A 21,418-nucleotide genomic window follows, 5' to 3' on the forward strand; every position below is an offset into this window, starting at 1 on the left:
ACTCTTAATGAAGCACTGGCTCTGATACTAATTGAAAGTCACCTAGAGGGGGGTGAATAGGCAAAACCTAAAATTTATAAACTTAAACTCGCACTAAGGCCGGGGTTAGTGTTAGAATTAAATCGGAGTTTGAAAGATAGTTCTCCTTGCTTAGAGTTGCTTAATCAATGTGGATAACTTTTGGAAGCAAACTCAAATCAATAATAGCAAGGGAACTTTAGAGAGAGGAAAGAGGGGAAACAAATCAAGTAAAGATCAATAAGTGAAGACGGTGATTTGTTTACCGAGGTTCGGTTCCAAAGAACCTAGTCCCCATTGAGGAGGCCTCAAAGGCCGGGTCTATTTCAATCCTTTCCCTCTCTCCATCGGTCACATAGACCGGTCGAGGCTTCTCCTTAATCACTTGGGTCACTAAGACCCTACAAGGATCACCACACACTTAGGTGTCTCTTGCTAGCTTTACAAAGCATTTATGAGAATAAGAATAGAGAAGGAGAAAGCAATCCAAGAAAAAAGAGCAACAAAAGAACACAAAACACCTTCTCTCAAGTCACTAAAGAATTGAGTTGATTTGGAGGATTGGAGAGGATTTGATCTATTGAATGTGTCTTGGAGTGAATGCTATTGCTCTTGTATTGAATTATACCTTCAGAAAACTTTGATGCCATTGAAGGAGGTGGTTGGGGGTATTTATAGCCTCCAACCACTTCCTAGCCGTTGGCTATTTTTGCTGTCGATGGGCACACCGGACAGTCTGGTGGTGTACCGGACATGGCATTGTTCACTGTCCGGTGCATGCCATGTCAGCACGTCGTTGGGGTTTGGAGCGGTTGACCGTTAGAGTCCTTTATCCTGTAGTTGCACCGAACAGTCCGGTGCCACACCAGACATGTCCGGTGCGTCTGACTTCGCAGCCTGACATCTGACTTTGCATTGTACACTTTTGCAGTCGATCGTTAACGCCAGGTTACCGTTGCTCTATTGGCTCACCGGACATGTCTGGTAAATTATAGCAGAGCGTGCCCTGGTAAAACCCGAGAGTGGCCAGTTCGAGTGGAGCTTGGCCTGGGGCACCGGACACTATTCGGTGCACACTGGACACTGTCCGGTGCACCACTAGCAGCACACTCTCAAGTTCTTTGATCCAAACTTTGTTGAGTACCCAACTTAATTTCTTTCTTGGTTTGTGTTGAACCTTATGCACCTGAGATAAAATACATCTTAGCAAACTAATTAGTCCACGTGGTTTGTGATGGACGTCAACCACCAAAATCGATTATAGGAAATGATTAAGCGCATTTCCCTTTCAATACATGATTCATTTTTGTACACATAACAGAGCATAATATAATGTAAATGAGAGTTGAATATGTAAAATTGGCTACATAATACAGACAAAGGATCATGATATGCTTACAAGAATTACGATGGAGCAGCCGTATATGGTTGTAGAAACATTGGTGATGCTCCTAGTGTGCCACTTCTTCGTCGCTTCGCATAGGTCATTGAATATGAGCTAGCACCAATCCATCTTGTGGAAACGATGCATTTCTTCCGTCAAAAGCACCTCATGGTTAGTTATTTCCCAGCTTGCGGTAGGGAACAATAACCGATTGAACAGTATCAGAAAGAAAGATCTGATGCTTAGGTCATCGTCGCCTCCTTTCCTTAGTCGATCTTGTAGAGCTGCAACACCGAAGTCTTCTTTGGATAAACCAAGCTCAGCCCTTAAATTATTTGCAGCATCAGCTTCGTCAATGCCCAATGGCTTTCCACCACCTGCATTTGGTAGCCCAAGTATAAGATGCACTGTGTCCTTTGTAATTTTCAGCTCCTTTTCTGGGCCAGCTCGAATTGTCATATCCTTATGATCAAGCTTTTCCATCAACCAGCATAAATGTGATCTACTGACAAGCGTATCAACTCTCATATCAAGTATATTGGAGAACCCCTTTCGTGCAATAACTTGACGTTGTCTGTCATTTAAAATCTTAATGCTTACAGTAACATCTTGTGGATTGTATCTAACATTAAGCCTCTGTTGTAAAAATGTAAAAATAAATATGTTATACCTCTGTAATGAGATACCAATAACATATACATTTACATCTGCATAGTCGCAAATCAGTTTTGGGCATCAAAAACCCTAATCCACATTACAAATATATCTAGACAAACCAATAAACTTGTTTTAAAGAAAAACATTAACAATATAATAGACATTATTTCAGCGTAAAACTTATTTGCACGCATGAAGTGATATATTTGCATTGAACATAAATACTAACCTGTCGGGGGGTTCCATTGCTTTCGTCCGCTTTGTAACTGTCTTCTTCATAAATTTTGAAGGACTGCCATCAACGTCACGCTTCTTCATGACTGGCATAAAGTCGTTGTCGTTGTCACTGACATGCGTTGGTTTTTGACTGTCAGACGTCGCCGGCACACGTGGTATGTCAACACTAAAGCACTCCTGACTATACTGTATTATTATGCACTTTCGAATAGACAGAGGTCGGTGCACGTTCTTCATGTATGTTATTCCTGCCAAAACAAACCACATAAAAACATATATACATATAGATATGATCTTTTGGACCAAATATTTTTCTACGCATATGCAACAACAAATTAATATAGTAAGCCCCGACCACCTACAGACCAAGAAGGCCGATCAGGTGTGCATACCACACCTGGGCTCTTTTTGGTGTACTAGCGCTAAATGACTTACGCTAAATTAACATTGGAGTTACGCCAATATGTGTTTCAATTCATGAAACATTTGAGTTACGAGAAGGTGAATCTAATTTATGATAAGGTTTATGTAAATATGAAATGCAGGTAAATATCAAAAGATAAACATTTGAGTTACACTGATATGTAAATATGAGATGCAGGATAGCATAATTACAGTTTATGTAACATTTGAGTTACGAGAAGGTTTGCTTCTAGAATCTGGGCATAAAATAAATTTATGTTATGCAAAATATACATATTGACAGATAGTGTTCTTTAGTTAATGAGTAGCATAACCGCAACAAAAATATACAACAAAAGATTCGATTGTTCCTCTAATTACCAAGCAACATAATCGCACTGGAGATACTGTCGACTAAAAAATTGACTGTATATGCCAAATCGGTCATATATTGACGACAATCTAAATAACTGGATGCAAACATCAACTATATAATGACCACAAAACTGACAAACTAAATGTAGAGAAAGTCTGTGTTAATAACGAACCACAAAAAAATCAATGAATCAAATAGAATGTTGGTGATTTAGAACTTACTGATTACCACTGATACAATGTGAGTATTTGGTCTACGGTTGGTGCTTCCTTCAATGTAGTTCGGCGTACGAACGAAGTGACTCGGCGACACAACTGCAGTGGAGTGGATGAAGGTGACGGCGGTGTACGACTGACCGATGTATGGAGGGAATGAGGACTTGCCGATTTTGGAATCTTTGCGGTGGAGGAGATGAAGGCAACGGCGACGGATTTGTCTAGGGTTCCGCCGCCGCGTGCGTGCGGGTGAGATAAACTAGGAAGGTTGCGAGCGTGTGGGGAGATCGTGGGCCCAATGCACATATTTTGCGGAACCAAATTTTCTCGATGGCCCATAGACCGACACGTGCATTACTATTGTGTAAACTGAAACATAAAACATTGTAACTCCAATATTGTGTGGGGACTAGTACGGAAAGCCGAATCATGCACAAACTATATTTGCATAAACTGAAACAAACATCATCATAAATCATATGTTAATTTGGCGTAAGCAGTCGGGGACAGTAAGCCAAAAAGGGTCTGGTGCGGTCTACACACCTGGTCGGCCGGCCCGATCGGTAGGTGGTCAGGGCTTCCTGTAGTTAAACAGAGCCAAGGGCTCTAAATACATACATACATACATACATACATACATACATACATACATACATACATACATACATACATACATACACACACACACATACATACATACATACATACATACATATACATACATACATACATACATACATACATACATACATACATACATACATACATACATACATACATACATACATACATACATACATACATACATACATACATACATACATACATACATACATACATACATACATACATACATACATACATACATACATACATACATGCATGCATGCATGCATACATACATACATACATACATACATATTGTTTGACTAAGTACCACATTAGATCTATCTTGTAACAGATTTGGGTTCGAGTTTGTTAGAGTTCCTAATATATAGGATATGGTTGTAACAGATAAATACCAGATTAGATCTATCATGTAACCACCCACCTCTTAGTCTATATAAATACATACCACCATAACATCTCAAGCCATCAATCAAAGACTCATCTCATCCATAGCCTCACAGTAGCCACCGCTCGCCGGTGGGCCTGCCACCGCGGACAGGATGTCGCAGCCCCGTTCTAGCGTGAACGGGATTGTGCGGGGGAGAAACGACCATTGCCGTTGATCTGGTGATGAGCGCTCACGATTGAATCTCAAATACCCCTTAGTGATAAAAAATTGTTGCCGTTGATCTCAGATCTGTTGGCCGAGATCAGATCGCGGGATCCTTAAATCTCGAGTGTTGATTTTAGATCTGATGGTTGTGATGGGATCGGTCGCGTACCGATTCGGCCGAGGCCGTGGGCCGTCCGATTCAATCTGGCGGGGTAAATTCGATCTGCTATCATAAAATCTCTGTCGTCGATCTCCGACCCAACGACCGAGACTTCGATCTAATCTGCACCATAGACTATCGATCCAACGGTCCACAAAAGCCCATACCCCTTCAGCCGTCTACTTTTGCAAAAGGGACCCTGTGCTCTATATTAATCAACCCGTTGTCCACCTGTGTTGTAAGATGATTACCTAGCAATCCCTGAGAATTGCAAATAAGTCCCTAGATCTCGATTTAATTATAAAAATGACCGAAAACTAAATTAATCCCTATATTGCTCGTTTTAACTCCGATTTAATCTGTTCAAGTTGCGTTAATCTCGTATTAAATTTGTCTACGCAATAACAACATTATTTACAACATATTACTTACTTTTATATTGTTTATCCTATGATTATTGATTTATCTTGCTAATCAAAGTTAACTGTCCATGATTATAACCTGACTAAAAATACAACCTATAATCAAGTTATATCTCAGATTAAAGTTTAATTAATTCTCACATGATTTATATTAATTAACATATAATTTATCTTTTATTGTTTAATCACCTAGATCTTTGGAAAATTATATCCTCTTAACCGTAACTCTGAATTTAGTGGTTCTCAAACCTACGACCTCATAGCAACGCGTAGAATATTCTTATGTTGTTCGTTCTCATATTTGGTGTACTGTTATCTTTATGTACTCCTTGTCTATTTCTATGTTTTTCTATGAGTAGCAGTGTGGTCATGAGAAACTTGAAGACCAAGTTGGTGAAGTGTCTAGGAATCTCTAGTCTATGGCAAGTTGTGCCCTTGATCACTCTTCTTTACCCAATAATATTCATGTTAATCACTGTGACATGCTCAGGTTAATTTGATGAGACCTATAGGTTTCCCTAGCATTGTTTATCCCACACCTTGCAGACAAAAGAGCTATTAGGTAGTTTTGCTATTGCTCTACCTGGTTTAGGGAAATTAATGTTATATTATGATCATGTCCTAGTTATGTTGTTGTTTTAATTATTGTTCATGACAAGATCATTGTGTTAATTGGAACATGGAGCTTAACTTGAGATATCCGTGCTACCACAAGGGTCGAATGGGACGCCCTTGACTGACTAATTAGGAAAGCTAGTGGAGACTCGAAAGGGGCAAGGGCGGTAGAGGAGCTGCGTATAGGGAGGTTCTCGGGTCGATCATGCTGCGATGGCTTTTTGGACTAGGGATTCATATATATATTGCCCTTCTTAGAAACCGTAGCAGGTTTTCTGAAGCTAGTGGAACTTTGTAAAGGCCTCGTAGTGGATCCCTAGCCATTCACCTCGAAAGTGTCTAAGGGCCTTGCAAACCCTGGCTAGACGGGATACACGGCTTGTGGGTAAAGGGTGCAACCTCTGCAGAGTATAAAACTAGTATATCAGTCATGCTCACGGTCAAGAGCGACTCAGGACTCTCGCATGATTAATTTCTGGAACTAAACTTAATTTGTCATATGCATTGCATCACGGGTGTTATTATCAATTGTGATCTCTTATTTAGTTGGGTTGGTATCTACTTATACTTAGTAACTGCTAATAAAATTTTGACTAACTATAAAAGCAATGCTCAGGTTTAACCATCTCATTCTGTAAAAGCAATGCCCAGGTTTAACCATCTTATTTAGTTGGGTTGGTATCTACTTATACTTCACATGAGCTCTCATCTTTGGTGAGTTCATGCACATTATTCCCAATAATTTGTTGAGTGATGAACGTATGTGAGCTCACCCTTGTTGTACTCACATCCCCCAGATCAAGAACAGGTACCACTGGATGAGGCACATGAATGATGCTATGATGAGTTCATGAGATGTCTAGACCGTCGTCTCCCAGTCAACTATGGTTGTTGGATCGTTGTCTTCGTATGATGTAACTATTTAACTATTTTGTACCAAACTCTGCTATATATAAATGAGGTGACATTCATTTCTGTACCATAAGTTATCATATGTGTGAGACTTGATCCCAGCACACATGTGAGTCGTGCCCGGGTTTGGACCCCTAAATCCGGGTGTGACACATTGTGTAGCCTCTGACCTCAGTTCTAAATCTAGTACAAAGACTTATTGCAAAACCCCATTATGCCCGGGACTCCGTTCTGCTAATGCGTTTGTGCCATGTGGAGTATTTGCTTACTCTATTCTAGCTTTTGTAATAAAGTATATGTGATGATGTCCCTAGCAAGTTTACTATTTAATTTTCCACACTTTGGCATCTAATGTTGTAATTAAATTGCTTAGAGGAAGTAGTAGTAGGCCAGGAAAATGTACCACTCAAACAATAAGAATCCAATTGGGGTGAGCAGCTTGCCATGTTCTTCACCTAGTATTAATACTATATTTGTATTGTTTATACATTTGTTGTGTACATGAAGATTTTGCGAGCAAGTTATCTGTTTATTTTTACACATTTTTGCATTTATTGTGATATCAAACTGCTTAGAACACTTCCCCATCTCGTGTAATCAAACTGCATGATTCAGTCACTACAAGCAATGATCTCAACATTTAACTGAACTGAATGATAAATTAATAGACTATGTGGCCCAATAAGACGACAACGACTTCTTCATTGAAATGGAGCTATGAAATCTGCCTGGTGGAAGCATCCACCGAGTGCCACTTACAACAACATTTTGCAGGGCATCCAATATTCTTGCTTCATATAGTTGCAGAAAACTCAGCACTTATTCTGTTTTTTGGTAGTTTATTTGGAGGCGCACTCCTTTAGCACTTTGGGTCTGTCCTTTTTATTGTCAAGACATGAAGCAATTTATTTTATCCTTCCTATTGCAGTACTTAGAAACTGTGTTGAGTACTCTATTATCTCCTCATGAATATTGTGTGATAACAATAACACATGTTGGTGGTTTACTCTATTAGCTCATGATTATTGACACACCAGATCATTTGTTTGTTGAAGCTTGCTGCTACTTTTGTTTATCAAATTGATGGAACTTTATGTTTAGAACGATCATGTGGACAGTGCATTTCCTATTGCATTTTATATATTATTTTGATATGATGTAGCAGTATGGGTATCCTCTGCCAAAGGGGAACTCTATCTGCGTTGTCTGCCAAATAGAATCAGGGCAGGGCAGCCCCCGACGGACACTCCCGCCCAGAGAATCTGAGTGAGATGGATTTGTCCCCCTGGGTGCCGACTCCCCTGGGTTTCCCTGCCCCGGCTGCCAAAGTAGCCCTTAGGGCTACTTTGGGAACCTTAAACCCCCTTCGGGATTGGAGAGGATTGGGGTGGAAATAAACTAATTTCATCTCAATCCCCTTCAATCCCGAAGGGGATTTGAGTTTCCAAACTAGCCTTGAGAGGGGATTATATCCCTTTCTATTCAATTTTGAAAATGAAGGAATTTAATCCCCTCAACCCTCTACAATTCACTTGCAACAAGTCCTTAGGTGATGAGAGTGTGGAGGGGAGGATTTGGCTGTATGAGGATGGAACATTCGGTTTTGGATTTGTTGGCAGTAATTTAATTATAGATATGAGGCACGTCTAGACTCTAGAGGAGGTAATAAGCTCTAAATTTTACGATACAAAATTTAAAGATAAAATAGGATTAGAATAGAACTTTATTTCTATTTATTTTTTAACTAAAATTATTTAAGGGTTCAAACAAATTGTGAAAAAACATTTAGATCGTGATCCATTACCAGCCCTAGGCATGTATTCTTGATACTTAACATTAGACATGGATCGTGCTGGCACATAATTTTTGCCAGCGAGCCCCTTGCACAGCACTTTTAGGAAAATTCAATAAGTTGTCTGCGATTGTTGTACTCTTGATGATGATAAGGTCACTGAATTTGGTAAACCAAACCTTGTCTGTACCAGTAATGATACTACATACACTAGTATCACTAGTCTACTAGCTCCATAGCATTATTTCAGCATAATTACACCTATGTGACAGGCTGTTATATTATATGTTGTCTCCGTAAAATAACTGTCTCAATGTAGTTACAGTCTCCAAATAGTACAATTTTGCAAGGACCCAGACACACTTGCAAGTTTGTTTTTGTTTTTTTTCTCTCGCGATGAGGGTACAAATTTACAACAAAGCTCCACCAATGCCGAGCGAGATGCTTCGCCCACACAAAGGGAAAACACAAGCAAACTGGTATCCTAACAGACTTGCAGAAATTCATGTTGGTTCTTTGGCGGTCCTATGCTTCAATTTGTGCTCATGAAAGTTTAGTAAGTCGCTAGCTCATTCAATTTATATATTGAAAACAGATCAGATCAGTTGGCTATTCTTTGTTTTGATTCCTACTCGTTTATAAATTGAAAAGTCATCTGGGAACTACTGATTAAGCAACAATAGTGTTGTATACAGCTAACAAGTCAAGTGCATACGTGACACAGGGCAATTTAATCACTTGTCTGCATGGTCCACAATGAATGATATAATAAAGCCAGATTCCTTTTATCTTTTTCTATGTTCTTAGAGGCATTTGGTTACATATAGTGTTAAATTTTGACTGGCTTTCATATTACACTGGACCTTCCTTTTCTTTTTTTCACGGGTATCTAGTTGCATATCTTGCAGTACTGTATCATTCTTCATGCACATTCCGTCCATCCGAACATGCTTTCATTTGGGGGCATATTTACTTTGATGATTATGGCCGTCACATTAATTGTTACTGTCCTGCTCGCAAGAAAACAAACAAAAAATGGTTGATCTGTCATGTTAGGGACAGCTAGTGAAGAAAATCTGCAAGCTGGTGCCTGGGGATCTCAGCGGCTGGGCAGTGACTGTCCAGATTCACCATCTCTTAGAAAAAAAAATCCTCTCACGCTTTTTTTTCTTCTTCTTGTATGCTCTGTTTGGTACTGATATTTTCATTGAAAATACAGCAACACGGAAAAGTTCCAAACAGGGTCTAGATTACCACCTGATCAATGCAAATGGTGAAATCAGGTAGTAGACGTGGTTTACATGCAGATACAAGAAAACGATATCATTGTTCTCTGAACGCACATATGATCTCCATTGGTAAGACTGAAATGGCACAGAAATATATAGTGCAAGAAGGAAGATTAATTATTCTTCTGGTGGTATGTATTTTTGCTCAGCGATTAATTAATACTCTTCTTCTTCGTCGTCCTCCAGCGACCCAGCCTGCGATGTCTTCTCGTGGTCATTCTCGAGCTGGCTGAAGTTCCCTTTCTCCTTGATCAGCTGGACGTGGTGGTGCTTGCAGTAGAGCTTCCCCTCGTGCGCGATGTAGTTAGAAGGGCTGATGGTGCATCCTCCATGGCAGCACTTGAAGCAGCACTTGTGGTACATGGTGTTGTTCACAGTAACCTGGATGCGTAGTCGCAATCAGCATATATATATATGTGTGTGTGTGTTTATGTGATTCTTGAACAGGTAGGTTGTCAAAGCGATGGTTGATCGAGATAGTTGAACGTAGAATCATCTTACCCTCTCAATTGGATAGACTGTCTTGCTGCATCCGACACACTTCTCCCTGGTGCCAGCGAAGGCGCTCGAGACTTTAGTAGCATTCTGCCAAATAATACGCAAATCAATCAATCATGACGAGCATCCATCATCTAGCTAGTGCCAGTTGTTGATAAACAAATAGAAAGATGAATAGTGCCAACTTGATGATATACAACACTAATCTAGTCATCTGCTTCATGAGACGACCATGAGAGGGTTTTTTATCAATATTTTTTTCTTCTTCTTGTGATCTTCTCATGGGCCTAGATTTAGTATATATACATATTCTGCTCTACTCTGGACTGAAAGTGAAAAAAAAATGCAATATGAATCCTAAGCTGTTTGCGTACCTCATTCCCAACGTTTCTTTCTGGCTTGACAACCTTTGGGGTTCCTGAAGCATCAATTATGCAGCCAGGTGAGGTGAGGACACGCAAGCAAAGCATGCAAGAACGGAAGAACCACACCCGGATCTATCTATATATGTTAAGAAACGTGCAATGATAACAGATAACACCTTGGAAGCTCTTGTCCAAGCTCCCGGTCCTCTTGAAGAGCTGGTCGAAGTGAGGCCTGCAGTAGAGCACTCCGTCGAAGGAGTTGTAGTTGGCGAGCTGCGGTGCGGCCGGCAGAGAGCATCGTCGTCAGCTTCTTGACAGACAGATGGACTGGACTCTGGAGCAGCAGGCTGCTGTGCACTGCAGTGGACTTCACCTTGAGTGTGCCCTTGCAGTGGTGGCAGCGGAAGCAGGCCTTGTGGTAGACGCGGTTGTCGGCGGTGAGCTTGTCGACGAGGTACACCGTCTTGTCGCAGGCGGTGCACTTGGTGGTGGTTCCCTGGAAGGAGGTCGCCATGGCCCTTTTCTTCTAGTCTTCTTCTTTCCCCCCTCTACTACAATGCCTAGCTACAGAGGCGAGGCTGCTAGAGGTATGTTCCAGACTCCCCAGCGGCCGGCCTTGAGTTGCTGCTGCTGATCGATGGATGGTTATATGGGAAGAAGGTGTGGTTGGTTGGTGGTGGTGAGCTGAGCTGCAGTCAGGACACAGCTCTAGCCTCTAGCTAGTGAGGGAATGTTGTCCTGCTCCTTTTGCATGAGCATGACATGAATGGGGTGGTTGTGGAAATTTGCGGTGTGGCGAAGCAAAATCAGGCAGGACGACTGACGCTGACAGAGAACAGTTTACGATAATTATTAGAGACAAGAGAAGTCATTGGCTTCTTGTGGAACATAAGCTCGGAAACTCTGCCAGCCCTGTAATTTGGCTTCGTGAATTTGCCCTTAGGGTGTCGGCAAGCTAATTAATGTTGAGAGCAGATGTCCTAGTTAGGTCGTCAAACAGAGCAACTCTATCATTTTTTTAGCTTTGAGACCATGGTATGATGATATATCTATTGCAGGCATAGCCATCTGCAATCCTCAGCAGATCTAGTTGGCAATCACTTAAGTTGGTTGTTGTATTTTTTAAAAAAAAACAAAAGCGAACCGATGGATCGATTGATCTCGACGACAAGGCCACCCCAACGGACATGAGAAAAGTGAGGCTGTCAGGTCAGATCGTTCTGTTACAGCCTTCAGTCTAGAGATGCATGGCAATGAGTATCCAAATACCTGACGAGTTTTACCAAATATGTGAGTATGAAATGATTTCTATATACCCGTGTGTACGTTAATAGGCAACAACATCTACCCGTTGGGTAAACAGGAGTACGCATGTGTACTACCCATACCCGCATAACTGTGGATAAAATATACTCGTACTATACCACTATTATTATCTAATAAAATCAATCTTAGTTAAAATAAAACACTTCTTCGGCTATTGTTTATTTAACTATCAAGTTACGTAATTATATGGTTTGTTATATTTTAAATTGAATTTATTTTTATGTATTTATTTGACATTTTGAGTGATCAAAATATTATAATTTGAGATCTTTTTTAGCAGGACGAGTTACGCGACTGATAAAACTACTCATACGGGTACGGGTATATGGATATCCGACGGGTATAATTTTTTTGTAATAGATACAAATATGAAATGCTATTGACGGGTACATACTCGTTGCCATCTCTACTTCAGGCTTACTCATCTGTCATGATTTGCTTTTGTAAAGATAAGTATCAATCCCGATTAATAAGATGGATGTTGCTTGTCTGGTGGCACGTAGATCTCCGCGTGTGTGGGTCCCAACTTGCTCATTTCGTCTACTATATGTCGTGCTCTACTGCTCTCGCTGCAGATTGCTCGAGCGATACATGCATCATGCATGTCCATGAGGTGGTGGTAATAATAATGATAATCATAATGACGACGAGAAAGATGATGATGAGAATAATAACATTATTATTATTATTATTATTATTATTATTATTATTATTATTATTATTATTATTATTATTTTTATTATTATTATTATTATTATTATTATTATAACCACTACCATTACTGATGCTGCTCCTCCTCCTCCTCCTAATATGATGGAGGGAATTCAAGGAAAATAGTTGGGTGAACAGTGACAGGTGACATCTTATACAGGGGCGGATCCACATGAGGGACAAAGGGGGTCGTGCCCCTACCTCTTATAGTTCTTGTTAATTTACTGTTAAGTATAGAAAAAAGTTTTAGATAGACCAAACTAGTTATGTCCTAAATCTTCTAGACGAATCGGTCCAGGCCTTCTGTTTTAGGTAGATCAAACTAGTTCTGTCCTAGGCCTTCTAGTCGGATCCGTCCAGTCCTCCTAACTCTTGTTCTCCTTATCGATCCAATTCTTGCATCTATCAGTTCGATCTCATTCTTTCAAACGTCACCTGAACTAATCTGTCCCGATGCCCTATTCCCAACGACACTCCCCGTCGTCACCTTCATGACGTGTGTTGTCGTCCGACCCTGACCCTTCATGACGCCCCCACCCTTCTCGTCCTTGTGACGTCGGCCTGTCCAGCAAGCCCGATCTCGCTCATCGCAAAGATGCAACCCATCACCGACAGACGACGAGCTTAGCAAACCAACGAGCATTGACTCTCTGTTGGAGAGGTCGCCTGACCTCGCCTATTTCCAGATGGCCCCACCCTTCAAGAAGATCGACAAATCGACATTCAAAAAGGATACACATAGTTTTGATTTGGTCATAAAAAATAGCGATATACTTCTTTTATTCATATAGTTTTCTTCTTTGAACTTGTATGGATTATTGATATGAAACTTGAATTATTTATTTTTTACGGGCTTTCTTAATCATATGGTTTTTTTGGCTCACCGTGTGTTGACGCCTTTTTGGAGCGCCAAACACTCAACAAGAACCGTGGTGGTGCCCTTTGCACAGGGGCGGACGATCCGCGCGCAGGGGCCGAACGGTCTGCGGCCTCGTGCGAGGCGCGGCGGTGCTCTCTGCACAGGGGCGGACGGTCTGCACGCAGGGGCCGGACGGTCCGCGGCCTGGTGCAGGCTAGGGCTCCTACCTGACGGCCGGACAGTCCACGCCCTGAGGTCGGACGGTCCGCGCGTGCGCAGGGGCGGCGGAAGATCGCCGGCGGCGCCTAGATCTCGCTCCCGGGAGGGACCCCGTCGGGGAGGAGAGATCCTAGGGGTTGTGTAGGCTCGGGCCGGCCGACCTAGACTCCTCTAATCGGCGTAGAGTCGAAGAGAGGCGAAGAATTTGGGGATCGAGAGGCTAAACTAGAACTAGACTAGAACTACTCCTAATTGTACTGGAAATAAATGCGAATAGAAGTTGTATTGATTCGATTGATTGCCTCTAATCGGTCGTAATCCTCTGCTTTTATAGAGGAGGGGAGCTGGACCCGTTACCAACAAAACTCTGAGCAAATCCCGCGATTTTCGCCAACAAACGCAGCGAAAAACTCGGAACCCTAATCTGTTCTGCGCGTGCGCGGACCGTCCGGCCCACAGGCGCGGACTGTCCGGACCACGGCCGTCCGGCCTCAAGGCCGGACCGTCCGCCGGCTCAAATTGGTGCCCAACATATGCCCCCCTGCCTTTTGGTGGAGCTGAGCAAACCAAAAGCAACTAACTCGATGTGATTACATCGGTTTTCTTAGGCATCTTGCCACATACTAGGATGGTACTGCTTGAGGAAACGCCCATTCAAAGCTTTGGGCAAATCCTTGCCTTGTAATGTTTGTAGCAAATAGGCGTTACCAGACATCACCTGTTTTACTTTATAAGGACCCTCCCAGCTTGGCGACCATTTCCCGAACTTCTGGTCTTTATTCCTTAGAGGCAGAATGGTCTTCCACACCAGGTCCCCTACTTGAAATGATTTTGCTTTGACCTTCTTGTTGTAGGCCCTGGCTACCATGATCTTGTCCTTTTCTATTGCTCCCAAAGCTATCACCCTCTTGTCGGTTACCTCATCAATATTATCCATCATTGAATTATAATAATCAGTAGCAGTTAGATCATTTTGTCTGGCGAACCTGACAGCATTCAAACTTATTTCCACAGGCAACACTGCTTCCTGCCCATAGACAAGCTCAAAAGGAGATACTTTAGTAGCACTATGTTTAGATATTCTATGAGCCCATAACGCTTCAGACAAAATCTTATGCCAATGTTTAGGATTATCAGATATCTTCTTTTTTATCAAATTAATCAATGTCCTATTACTAGACTCGGCCTATCCATTGGCCTGAGCATAATATGGAGATGAATTAAGCAGCTTAATTCTGTATAATTCAGCAAATTCACGTACCTCTTTTGACATAAAAGAAGTCCCTTGATTTGTAGTCAAGGTCTGGGGAATGCCGAATCTATGAATAATATGCTCAGTTATGAACTCAATTACCTCCTTGTGTGTCATGTTCTTCAGAGCAACGGCTTCAGTCCATTTGGTGAAATAGTCAGTGGCAACTAACACGAACCGATGCCCCTTTGATGATGAAGGATGAATTTCTCCAATAAAGTCTAATCCTCATCCTCTGAACGGCCAAGGCTTGATGATAGGATGTAATTCGGCTGCAGGGACCAACTGTAGGTCGCCGAATTTTTGACACACTTGGCAACCCTTGTAGTACTTGAAACAATCATCTATCATGTTAGGCCAATAAAAACCAGACCTTCGCAAGAGCCATTTCATCTTTGGAGCCGATTGGTGGGTACCACAAATTCCTTCATGTACTTCGGCCATGACCAATATAGCATCATCTGGGCCCAAGCACTTAAGCAGGACATCGTTGACTGTTCGGCGGTAGAGTTCATCACTCATCAAGACATACTTGAAAGATGTACGCTGAATGTTCTTATCTGTCCTGATATTGGGATTTCGTAAATAATTAAGTATAGGCGTCCTCCAATCACTTGCACCGGCTTCATTATCAGCCGATTCAATTAAGAGAACATTTCTAGTAACCCCGCGACCTGGGGAATCGGCCCTACACCGGTTATCAGATTTTCAGTGTCGTGGAATCTCCCTCGCTTTATCCGATAACCTGATGCATCTTGTGCCAGATGGTTAGCTCTATGATTCTCAACTCTCGAAATATGCTGAATACTGAATTCGTCAAAATAATGGATTATGCTCCAACATTTTTCAAGGTAACTATTCAGAGTACCATCAAAGCATTGATATTCTTCTAACACTTGTTGGACGACCAGCTGAGAATCACCAAATGCCTTCACATGTTTTACTCCCATACAATTTAAAAGTTCCAAGCCGAATAAGAGGGCCTCATATTCGGCTTGATTATTAGTGCAATAAGTTTTCAATCGGCTAGAGAAGTCGAAGGAGACATTACTTGGTGAAACAAGTATGATGCCAATTCCTTGCCCTTCATTGCAAACCGATCCATCAAAATATAAAGTCCAAGGAGTAATAGTGAGGTATGACATGTCTAGTTTATGAATATCATTAATCTGATGTTCTACAATGAAATCCGCTACGACTTGGCCTTTCATAGATTTCAATGGTTCATAGGCCAAGTCATATTCTATGAGTGCATAAGCCCACTTACCAATTCTACCACTCATAATTGGGTTATGCAACATGTATTTGATCACATCGGCTTGACCAGAAATAGTGCAATGACTAGACAGTAAATAACATCTACATTTGATGCATGCATAAAACAAGCATAAGCATAACTTCTCAATAAAAGTGTACCTTGTTTCAGCATCCACCAACCTTCGGCTTAGATATGTCACCACATGCTTCTTCCCCTCAGTTTCTTGTGTCAGAACAGCCCCAATGACCTTATCTTCAGCTGCAATGTATAATCGAAATGGTACTCCTGCTCGTGGTGCTTTTAATACGGGAGCCGAAGATAAGTATTTTTTATGAGATCAAATGCTTCTTGCTGTTCTGCCCCTCAAGCGAATTCGGCATTATTCTTAAGCCAAAGAATAGGGGTGAACGCATCAATCTTCCCGGCTAGGTTAGAAATAAAACTTTGTAAATAATTCACCTTGCCGAGAAACTTTTGTACCTCGACCTTATAGGTCGGAGGTCCCACATTCTGAATAGACTTGATTCGGTCAGGGTCTATCTCTATACCATGTTCATGGATGACAAATCCTAAAAACTTACCAGCCGACACTCCAAAAGCACATTTACGTGGGTTCATTTTCAAACCATACCGATGCATTTTATCAAAGGCTTTGCGCAAATCAGCTATATGAGAACTAAACTCAGCCGATTTGACTACAATATCATCAATGTAAACTTCCACAGTGTTTCCTAACAATTCATGGAAGATCAAATTCATAGCCCTCTGATAAGTAGCACCAGCATTTTTCAGACCAAATGTCATGACAACCCACTCAAATAAACCAATGAAGCCTGGACATATAAAGGTCGTTTTAGACGCATCTTCTTTGGCCATAAAAATCTGATTATATCCGGCATTACCATCAAGAAAGCTAATAATTCTATTTCCTGATGTATTATTGATTAATCTGTCGGCTATGGGCATGGGATATTCATCTTTAGGAGTTGCTCTATTTAAATTGCGAAAATCAATGCATACTCTAAGCTTACCTAACTCCTTCTCCACCGGCACAATATTGGAGACCCACTCTGCGTATCTGCAAGGTCTGATAAAATCAGCTTCTAGCAGCCGGTGGATTTCGTCCTTGATGCGTGGGAGAAGATCTAGACGAAATGTTCTAGCTCTCTACTTGAAAAGTCTGAAACCAGATTTAATAGGCAGTCGATGCTCTACGATCTCTTGGCTTAATCCAGGCATCTCAATGTAATTCCAAGCAAAGCAATCTAAATATTCCTTCAATAGACCAATCATCTCATCTCTAGGATCGGTCTCCAGGGTCTTGTTTACAAAAGTCGGCCTTGGGGTTTTACCATCTCCTATGTCAATCTCCTCCAAAGGATCGGCCGATGTAAACCCCTGTCCTAGTTTATCAAGATCTCTGAATTCCTCTATCATGTTCCCCACAGAGGAATTAGATGATCTTTATGTGACGGCGGACTTTCCGGTCTCAGGGACCGGATCATCCGTAATACTGTCTTTTCGCTGTGATAGATGTTCGGTCTTAAAGTCCGAACCTTTTTGTGAAAGACCAGACCATTCGGCTTTGGAAGCTGAACTGTCCGTGACCAAAGACTCATGAACTTTGTGTGTATTCATCATTTAAACTTTATTTAGGATTTAGTCGATTCTCCATCGGCTCTAACATTACAGGAATGAAACCTTTCTTATCTATACTTATGAATTGATAATCAGAAAAATCTACTCCTATGAGACATGTAGCAGTCTCATAAGTCCAGAGTACAGGGGCATCGGCCACAGCGATGCAGGCCGATACATCAGCATGTACTTGTTCTATGTCATCGTCTACCCATTGTATTAACATTTGATGTAATGTAGAAGGTATACATTGATTGGCGTGAATCCAATCTCTGCCTAGGATTAAACTGTAATTTCCTTCTACATCAGCGACGAAGAATGCAGCAGCAAGGGTCTTAGTCCCGATGGTTAATTCAACGGACGTGACTCCCCTGGCTTTGATCGAACTATCAGTTCCAACACCTCTGAGGGTCATGTTGGTCTTGACAAGTTCGTCATTTTGTTTACCTAATTTTCTGTACAATGAATAAGGCATTAGATTTACAGCCGCCCCTCCATCTACCAACATCTTAGCAATCGGCATCCCATCAATGTGACTGCGCACGAAGAGCGGCTTTAAATGATTTACCGATTCCTTTGGTTTAGTAAAGGCAGCTTCTTTAGGACCAAAATCAAACTGGGCAACAACAGGTTCATCGTCGCCGATAATAGTACAATCGGCGGAAAATGTAATAACATTTACATCCATACCTGGGCGTTCTAGAGAAGCCTCATAGTCGACCAGGTCTTCTCCCAGCAGGTCGTCCTCTTCCATTGATGTTGGCATGTCGTTGGAGGCTTCCTGGTATGGTGCGGACGGTCCGGACTCCGGGGGCGGACGGTCCGCACCTGGTGCATTTTGTCCGGCCTTGTTGGCCAGGCTATCTGCTATACCTGCAGGGTGCTGCACAAGTGTTGTTTTATTTTCTATTTTTATGGCCATTTGTTTTTCCTCAACGGTCTTTGGTCTCCATTTCTTTTTTGGTGGTGGGTATAGTGGATGTGTGTCATTGAATATCTTTTCCGCATCCTTCTTCTGGCTCTCCTTTGCTCTTAGGCGCTGTAATTTTCTCTTTTGGGACCGTGTCAATCCCGCTAGGCACCATTGCGGCAGGGAGTATTTTGGATCGGCTGTTTTGATGGTAGCCGTATCTTCTTTTTTGGTTGTATTGGCCGATTCACCAAAAATCATCGGTCCTTCATTTTCTTTTTGTATAACGACATCTGCTATACCTATTTTGATAATGTCCTTTTTTGTCGTTCTTTCAGTGGCCGTAGGCATATGCCCCCTTGCCGGATTGGTCGGCCTTCGAGGCCGAGTAGTCCGGCAATCCTGTTGGGTCTGTGCCTGGTGACCGGATTGAGCGGTGCTCAATCGGTCTCGTACTGGTGGCGCCAACCTGTCAAAAACAGGTGTTTGGGGTGCCCCTCAGGCGGGGTACTGTGGCATCCCAAATGGATATGGTGGCATGCCCCACATTTGATTTGGGACATATGGTGGAGGTAAGTATGTATATGGATATGGCATAGACGGATAAGGGGGCGGAGGTGTCCATGTCGGTATGTTAGGTCTCAATTGTACAATATGACCTTTCATTTCTTCCAATTGGTGGGGTGGTCCAATCGGCCTGACCTGACGTTGCTCATGAATGGGTGAGCGGGGTCGCTTTGCTGGCCGGTCACTGGGGCCGGCCTTCTTTTTCACGTATTTAGACAATAATTGATCGAAAGTCGGGCCAGAATTGACCAGCCGACCAGCTGCTTTAAATGTATTTGTTTTCCACGTACCTATCTCTGGTCGTCGTGGTTTGAAGATACGTGGCCGCTGCGAGTTCTGAGCATGACCGGACCGTCCGCTGGAGTTCTCCGGACCGTCCAGAGAAGCGTCGGACCGTCCGCGTCTGGATGGCGGACTGTCCACGATGCACAACACGGGTTCCCGCAACTGTCTCCCTGTTTGCATTTGCCCCCCAGTGCTAGAGGCTGTGATGGTCACCTTCAGGGTCTCCCCTCCATTGGGAGTCTTCTCGGCCACCACTTTCCTGCAAGAAACTTTACAATCCCCATAGGCCTTTTTAGCATTGCCGATGATTGTTTCTTTGCCTTTGCCTTTATCGGCTGTGTTTGGCCGAACCAGGACTTTCTTGTTCTCGAAGTCGATCATGTTCATCGGAAAGGGATCTGTATCCACCTGTATTTCCTGAAATTTCAATCGTCCCTCGTTAATGGCCGATTGAATCTGTCGCCGAAATACATTACAATCATTAGTGGCATGAGAAAATGAGTTATGCCACTTGCAGTATGCACAACGTTTTAGCTTGTCGGCGGATGGAACAATGTGATTTATTTTAATGTTGCCATTTTTGAGTAATTCGTCAAATATTTTATCACACTTACCAACATTAAACGTAAACTTAACATCCTCTTGTCGTTTCTTTTGAACCGGCTGTAAGGAGGAACAAGCCAAAGATTTGGCCTGCTTTGGCCAAACCATTTCAGCAGCATACACTTCTGCTGATTCGTTATCTGAGCTACTTTGGTCGCATTCTACTATATGTACGTTGTGACGAATTGTTTTAGCAGTTTCTTTGCTTCGGCTTTCACAAGCCAAAGCTCTCTGGTGTAATTGTGCTAGTGTAAAAAATTGGATGCCTTCTAATCTTTCTTTTAAATAATATCATAGACCATTAAAGGCTAACCCTGCTAGCTGTTTTTCTGCTAAATGAATTTGTAAGCATTGGTTTCTTGTATCTCGGAATCTCCGGATGTAATCATTAACTGATTCATCTTTTGCCTGTCGCAATGACACTAAATCTACTAAATCTAACTCATAGTCACCGAAGAAAAAATGATCATGAAATTTTTGTTCTAGATCCCCCCATGATAAAATGGAATTAGGAGGTAAAGTGGCATACCATGCAAACGCGGTTCCTGTTAGAGATAATGAAAATAAACGTACGCGAAATGCTTCTGTGTTGGCCAATTCTCCTAATTGTGCTAAAAACTGGCCTATGTGTTCGCGCGTGTTCTTTCCTTGATCACCTGAAAACTTTGCGAATTCGGGTATTCTGGTTCCCTTTGGGTATGGGTGGTGATCAAATCGGCTGTCATAAGGTTTTCGATATGATTGCCCCCCAGGGACCATGCTTACTCCGAGCTTATCTCGGAACGCCCCGGCTATTTCTTCCCTCACTATATCAATGGCAGCCGGTGCGAGACCACCGACTCTCTGGTCAAACATAGGTGGGGTTGGGTGGATGTTAGCATATTGTCTTTCCCCCCATTGGTTTGAGCTACGTGGTGCATTTCCATTTGCCATATATGGCTCATAGGTTTGATCGTTTCTTTCCGGCCTTCTAGATGGGGCCGGAAAGCTTTCCTGGGCTCTGTATCTTGAATTAATGGGCTGGTGCATTGCATAGTGTGATGGGAAGTGTTGCTGGGACGGGTGAGGATTCAGGTAACAATCCTCCTCAAAAAGGTCATGTGCGGACTGTCCGGACATTGGCCCGGACCGTCCGTGATTATGTGCGGACCGTCCGTCATTATATGCGGACGATCCGACTAGGTAGTTCAGATTCCGTGTCATATGTGGTGGCTCGGGTGCGTGTC

General features: G+C 42.3%; 1 protein-coding gene across 1 annotated transcript; it reads right to left on the minus strand.

The window, feature by feature from the left end:
* Positions 1-9,741: 9,741 nt before the first annotated feature.
* LOC100281636 (uncharacterized) lies at positions 9,742-11,182 on the minus strand. The gene is made up of 5 exons (NM_001154555.2): positions 10,938-11,182; positions 10,741-10,837; positions 10,574-10,617; positions 10,203-10,286; positions 9,742-10,082 (listed from the first exon to the last, which is right to left on the minus strand). The coding sequence occupies exons 1-5, from the start codon at positions 11,076-11,078 to the stop codon at positions 9,858-9,860; spliced, it is 591 nt and encodes a 196-aa protein (NP_001148027.1). The 5' UTR covers positions 11,079-11,182; the 3' UTR covers positions 9,742-9,857.
* Positions 11,183-21,418: the final 10,236 nt, after the last annotated feature.

The sequence above is a fragment of the Zea mays genome, chromosome 3 (genome assembly GCF_902167145.1).
Source record: "Zea mays cultivar B73 chromosome 3, Zm-B73-REFERENCE-NAM-5.0, whole genome shotgun sequence".
NCBI lineage: Eukaryota > Viridiplantae > Streptophyta > Magnoliopsida > Poales > Poaceae > Zea > Zea mays.